The following is a 5,535-nucleotide window of genomic DNA, read 5'->3' as shown; positions in this document are numbered from 1 at the left end:
AATATAAGATAGGATCACTTTCGTTTTTATGTAATTAAGATGTGGTTACCCAAGTTAACTGATGTTAACAACAGTTAATTATTTTGATATAATCACACATTTAGTCAATGTTATTTACATATTCTATCAATTTAGTCATATTTTTAATAAATTAAAATAAATTTAATCCTTCAATCGAATGATGCACATGTCACCATTCAATTGGAGGACTAACTTTATTTTAGTTTAATATATTTAGTACCACCAATTAAAGAGTGAAATATTTCACCCTCTGGTTGAAAGAAAACAAAGGAAAGCAAATTGGGGTAAAAAATATTCAAACCTTAGCCAATTGGTGCATAAAATATATATTGTATGTTAAAATTTATTTTAAAATATAACTGAATTGAGAGAATAAGTATATAAGTAAATAATAGGGACTAAATATGTGATTATATCAACTATTACATCACATATTATGTTAATTGTTAACAACAGTTAACCCGTGATGACCACATATCAATTAAATAAAGACGAAAGTGAATATATTTTAATTAAATAAAAAAAATTGATCATATTCTATGCTTTCTAAAATCAACGACTAAAAAATAAACAAAACATAAACATAAGTGATCATCCATGTAATTAACCCTTTCAATATTTTACCCTAAGATAAGATCCTCTCATCATTGGGTGAATGTATATGTGGCATCATTAGAATTTGAATTTGAGAACTCATTTACTGTATATATATATAATACAACTAGTTTTAAATAAGTGCAAAAAATAAAATATTTTCAAAATAAATAGACCCGTATATAATATATTTTGTAATATTCAAGAAATTAAATGTATCCATTTAACGTTAATATTATATTAATAACGTTATTATTTTACATTTAAGATCAATTATTTTTTTATTAATATGAGTTAAGTAGAATATAATATTTGTTCAATGATAATTTTTAATATTTCGACATTAAACGTTTATATTTTGATATTTATAGTACTCGAATCGAATATTTAAGAATAACAATAATTTTTTTATTATATTAATTACTTGATTTATGTATTAAAGATCAATAAATAAATTTAATAAATACATAATCCCTTTCAAAGTAAAAGAAATCTAATCTAATGGGAAAACAAATCGAAAAATCCGGAACACGCGCAAACATAAAAGACCCGAAAAAAGAAAACCAACCAGGACGTTATTTTCCACTGAAGGGGGCGAAACCGTCATTATACTTTTCTCCAATGAACGATGCATCGTGATTCTCTAATCCTGGAAAATATGATCTATATATTCAAATTCCCATATTACCCTCCATCTCTTTTCTTCCCCCATTTTATACTCCTCCCTCCATAATCTCACTTTATTTCCATGCAACCTTCCCTCTTCTCTACTCTCTCTCTCTAAACAAACTCTCTCTCAACCCCTTTTACAGGTTTTTATTGATCTGTATCCTTTTTTTCATTTATACAGATTAATAGATCAAGTTCGATTAGTTCTTAGCTATTTGGTTTGGCTCGCGTGCGTCATGACTCGGCGATGCTCGCATTGTAGCAACAACGGCCACAACTCCCGCGCGTGTCCCACGCGTGGTGGAAGTGGCGGAATTGGCTGCGGAGGAGTGAAACTGTTCGGCGTCCGTTTGACGGACGGGTCGATAATCAAGAAGAGTGCCAGTATGGGAAATTTGTCGTCAGCGCACTACCATAGCTCCTCGTCAGCTGCAGCTTCGCCTTGTCCGGGCTCTCCTTCATCGGATCACGTCCGTGACCCGAACCACGACCCAGAAGGGTACCTATCTGATGAGCCCACTGCACACACTTCTGCTAATCCTCGCGCTGAGAGAAAGAAAGGTGATTATTCATAAACGCCGTGGTTTTGAGCTTGTTTTTGTTTACTTTTTTTCTCTTTTTTTTGGGGTGGGAGGATTTTAAGTTTGTTTATTTGGATATTGGATAAAGTTTTTATAGTTGTTTAGTGAGAGAGAACTCAGAGTATGTTAATGATCAACGTTATTATTGTTTTTAAGCTTTAGTGTTGGTTACTTATTTTTATTTCCCTATGTTTAAGATATTTAGAATTTGTCAAAAAATAGTTTTTTTTATTTCCAAATTAAATGAAAAATGATTGTTTAATCCTACTCTCATTAGCCTTTTAACTTTCTGTATCTGTAAGTATTTTTTTTCTTTACTGACAATTTTTTTCATATTTTTAATGAAAATTGTCTAAGAATATTTTGCTGTCAAATTTCCCTTTTATTTGTGGTTTGAGAACCTTTTGGAGTTTAGTAGTACTACGAAATAGTCTTTTTTTTTCAAAGCTTGTTTATATGAACACTTGCTTTTTAATGGTATTAAAAAGTAGTGTGCACGATCCACGAATACTTTTGGTATGTTATGTTTAGTACTTTTTAGTAACCGTGATCGGAGAAGGAATAAATAGTCTCGTATATATATATATTTTGGATCAAGAATCCAGCATGTATATTAAGCTAATAAAGTTGCAGAAAAGATATTGGTTCCTAATTTAGTCAATTTCTTTGATTTGGTTGAAGTGGCTACTTCTGTTTTCCCTGTTTCCCAATAGGCTTGCCTAGTTTTTTTTTTTTTTTTACATGCTTTTTATGTTCGCGTTATGAGTAGTTTGGCCTTCCGGAGACCACATGGATAAGGGATACTTAGATAATTAGCTGCTTTGTAATTATTAAATTTTTCTTCACCATGTCTGAACCTGGGTGAAAAGCTAATTAGCCTATTGTGCTTTATGGTTTTAAGGCTTGCTTGTGTTTATGATCTCCACTCATGTCCTGAATGGCTTATTTACATTGCATGTATGACTATGAGCAGCTGCGTATGACAGCACTCTTGGTATATGATATGGAACTAAAGTAACATCTTGGTTTTCCATGTATGCTGAACTTTTAGTATGTATTTAATCAAACGGCTATCAGTAACTCCTGCCAAGAGTGTAGAAATTGCTGAGTGCCGGGTCACTGATTGCTGTACTTAGAGCCTTAACTTTAGATTAGACCGCTTATACTAACATTTATTTCTGAACTAACGTTGTGATGGTTTATACTTGCTAATTTCAGTTTCCCTTAATAGTTAGAGTTGTCACGGTTTATACTTTAGGCATGAGTTGTTTGAGTGACCTATAAATAGACTTCTTGATAAGTAATTTAGGAGAATATGGTTGTGGCTTGGTAGAGAGGCTTCAACTGCATCTTACCTCCTATTTTGGGAAATTGGCTTATGCCTATGAACATAGAGCAGTGAATTCTGCTGAAATTTGTGGAGCAGACTTTGGTCTAGTCTTTGCAAGAGGATATTGTGTAGAAGCATAACTGCACTCCAGTATTTGCAAAAATATGATCGGAATTGCGTTGAGTTTCAATTTCAGCAACAATTGATATGCTCTGTAGTTTAAAGTTATTCCATCACATTTCCTTATGTTGTGGCTGTTGAGGCATCCAAGTCACATGCCTCCTACAGTTCAGGTATTTAGGTAACTAGTTTGCATTTTAGTTTTCTTTTTGAAGTGCTTAGTTTAGTTATATGTATCATTGGTTTTCAGGGAAAGGAATGAATTCCCAAGCAGCTTAAAGTATTGTATAGCTGCTTCTTGAACATCAACGGGTAGTTGACCATTTGTGCCTTATAATTTTGAGTCAACCGTTTTTTCTCCAAATAAAAAATAAATAAAACCTTTCGAATTACCATTGAAAGAGAGCAGGACTTGGAATGATTTATCACTTATCTGTTTAACTAGCGGGATGTAAATATGACAACTAAATTATTGATTCTTAGCCGTGATTTTTGGTTGCTTCAGGTGTTCCATGGACAGAAGAGGAGCATCGACTCTTTCTAATTGGCCTGCAGAAACTAGGGAAAGGGGACTGGCGGGGGATAGCTCGAAACTTTGTTGTATCAAGGACACCAACTCAGGTAGCAAGTCATGCCCAGAAGTATTTCATCCGTCAGAGTAATGTTACTCGAAGAAAGAGACGTTCAAGCCTTTTCGACATGGTTCCAAGTGATATGGTTTGTTTTGCTTCTTTATATGTATTTTTGTGTGTGTTTCATTTCCTAGAAATAGCAACACAGCCTATCATACACATGACATTTGGTTTGTAACGTAGTATATCTGCACACAACCACATGATTAACGGAAGAGAATATAATTTTGTAGTAGTGCTAAGGAGAATATCTCGGTCCATATTCTATATGGGAAAATAAAATCATCTCACTCTACAAGAAGAGATGAACAGCATATGCAATCTAGGCGAAGAACTTTGTTGTGGTTGGGTTTGGGTTGGGAGTGGGCTTGGTCTTGGGCTTGGGCTTGAAGTTGTTGCCTTTTGTTCCAACTTGAGTTTGGGTGCTGTGTAGCTTCTGATTAACATTAGACGCGTTTGTTTTGCTAGCAGAGAGCAATCTAATTGGGCCATAGGTCAGATTTGGTATCATTTTGTTTTGTTTTTTTTGTTAATTGGGTTGATGCTGTTCAGTTCAGATTAAATTGGGGTTGGCTGCATGGTGTGTCATCTGTACTAAGCTAGCTTCTATATTTCCTCAAGTAAAAAGAATATTTTCTCTCATCACTTCTGGTTTGATTAACTTCCAAATTCTTTTGCAGGCACCTGCTTTGCTGCCTTCCCATGTAGAAGAAGCAGACAATTCAAATTCAACTCCTTCATTACATCTCTCCCTCGACTCTGAATTTGAACACACAGAAACTGCAGCACAAGCAACAGTTAAAGTGACCGAAGAAACAATGATGGTATCAAGTGGACTGGCACCCATGGTCAACGGTTTAGTCTCACCTTACGCATTTTGGCCACCAAATCCAGCCCCTCCCGATGAAGGGAAGGGCATAGAGATAGAGGCATCCAAACATCAAGTACTGAAGCCAATCCCATTATTTCCAAAGGAACCCTTCAATGTAGACCAACTAATCGGAATGTCTCATCTTAGAATAGGAGAGACTGTGAATGGGCACATGGAGCCTTCACCCTTATCCTTGCTACTGCTGGGAGAACCATCAAGACAATCTGCATTTCATGCAAATGCAGCAGACTTTAGAAAGGGCAAAACTGGTGCTATTCAAGCCCTCTGAAAATGCAAGCCAAGGAGAGTGGTAATTTGATCTTGTTCTGCTTAAAAATTATAATTTTGCATCACCATATGATAATTTATTTGAGGGGTAGTAAAGTAGTGAAGAATTGTGGGTGTTTACAATATGGGTTAAGATAATTTATGGGAAATATTTATTCATACTAGCTGTATACAGCCAATAGTGCAAATAATCAAAAGGGTAATGATAGTGAAGGCCTTGGGCCTTATATCATCTAGGTCCCTTGTATTTTAGGTATTAGGTTTTACTTTTACACAATCTTGTTCTGGGCTATTCTCCCCTTTTTTACTGTGAAATTTTCGCTTCTGTTTAAATGTTTTAAACATCTCAAACGATTGCTAACCTTCTCCTCATTAGATTTCATTTTTTTTAATAATTGAGAGAGGGTTTGAGGGTGTCACTTAGGTTTC

The 5,535-nt window shown here is 34.6% G+C and overlaps 1 protein-coding gene across 1 annotated transcript; it reads left to right on the top strand.

Annotated features, from left to right (window-relative positions):
* Nucleotides 1–1,485: 1,485 nt before the first annotated feature.
* LOC120148619 (transcription factor MYBS3-like) lies at nucleotides 1,486–5,148 on the top strand. The gene is made up of 3 exons (XM_039161694.1): nucleotides 1,486–1,845; nucleotides 3,821–4,032; nucleotides 4,628–5,148. Exons 1-3 carry the CDS (start codon nucleotides 1,521–1,523, stop codon nucleotides 5,105–5,107), a joined length of 1,017 nt encoding a protein of 338 aa, XP_039017625.1. The 5' UTR covers nucleotides 1,486–1,520; the 3' UTR covers nucleotides 5,108–5,148.
* Nucleotides 5,149–5,535: the final 387 nt, after the last annotated feature.

The sequence above is a fragment of the Hibiscus syriacus genome, unplaced genomic scaffold (genome assembly GCF_006381635.1).
Source record: "Hibiscus syriacus cultivar Baekdansim isolate YM2019G1 unplaced genomic scaffold, ASM638163v2 tig00110963_pilon, whole genome shotgun sequence".
Classification (NCBI taxonomy): domain Eukaryota; kingdom Viridiplantae; phylum Streptophyta; class Magnoliopsida; order Malvales; family Malvaceae; genus Hibiscus; species Hibiscus syriacus.
Note: the sequence above shows the minus strand (reverse complement) of the source record. Positions and strands in the feature narration are given on the sequence as shown.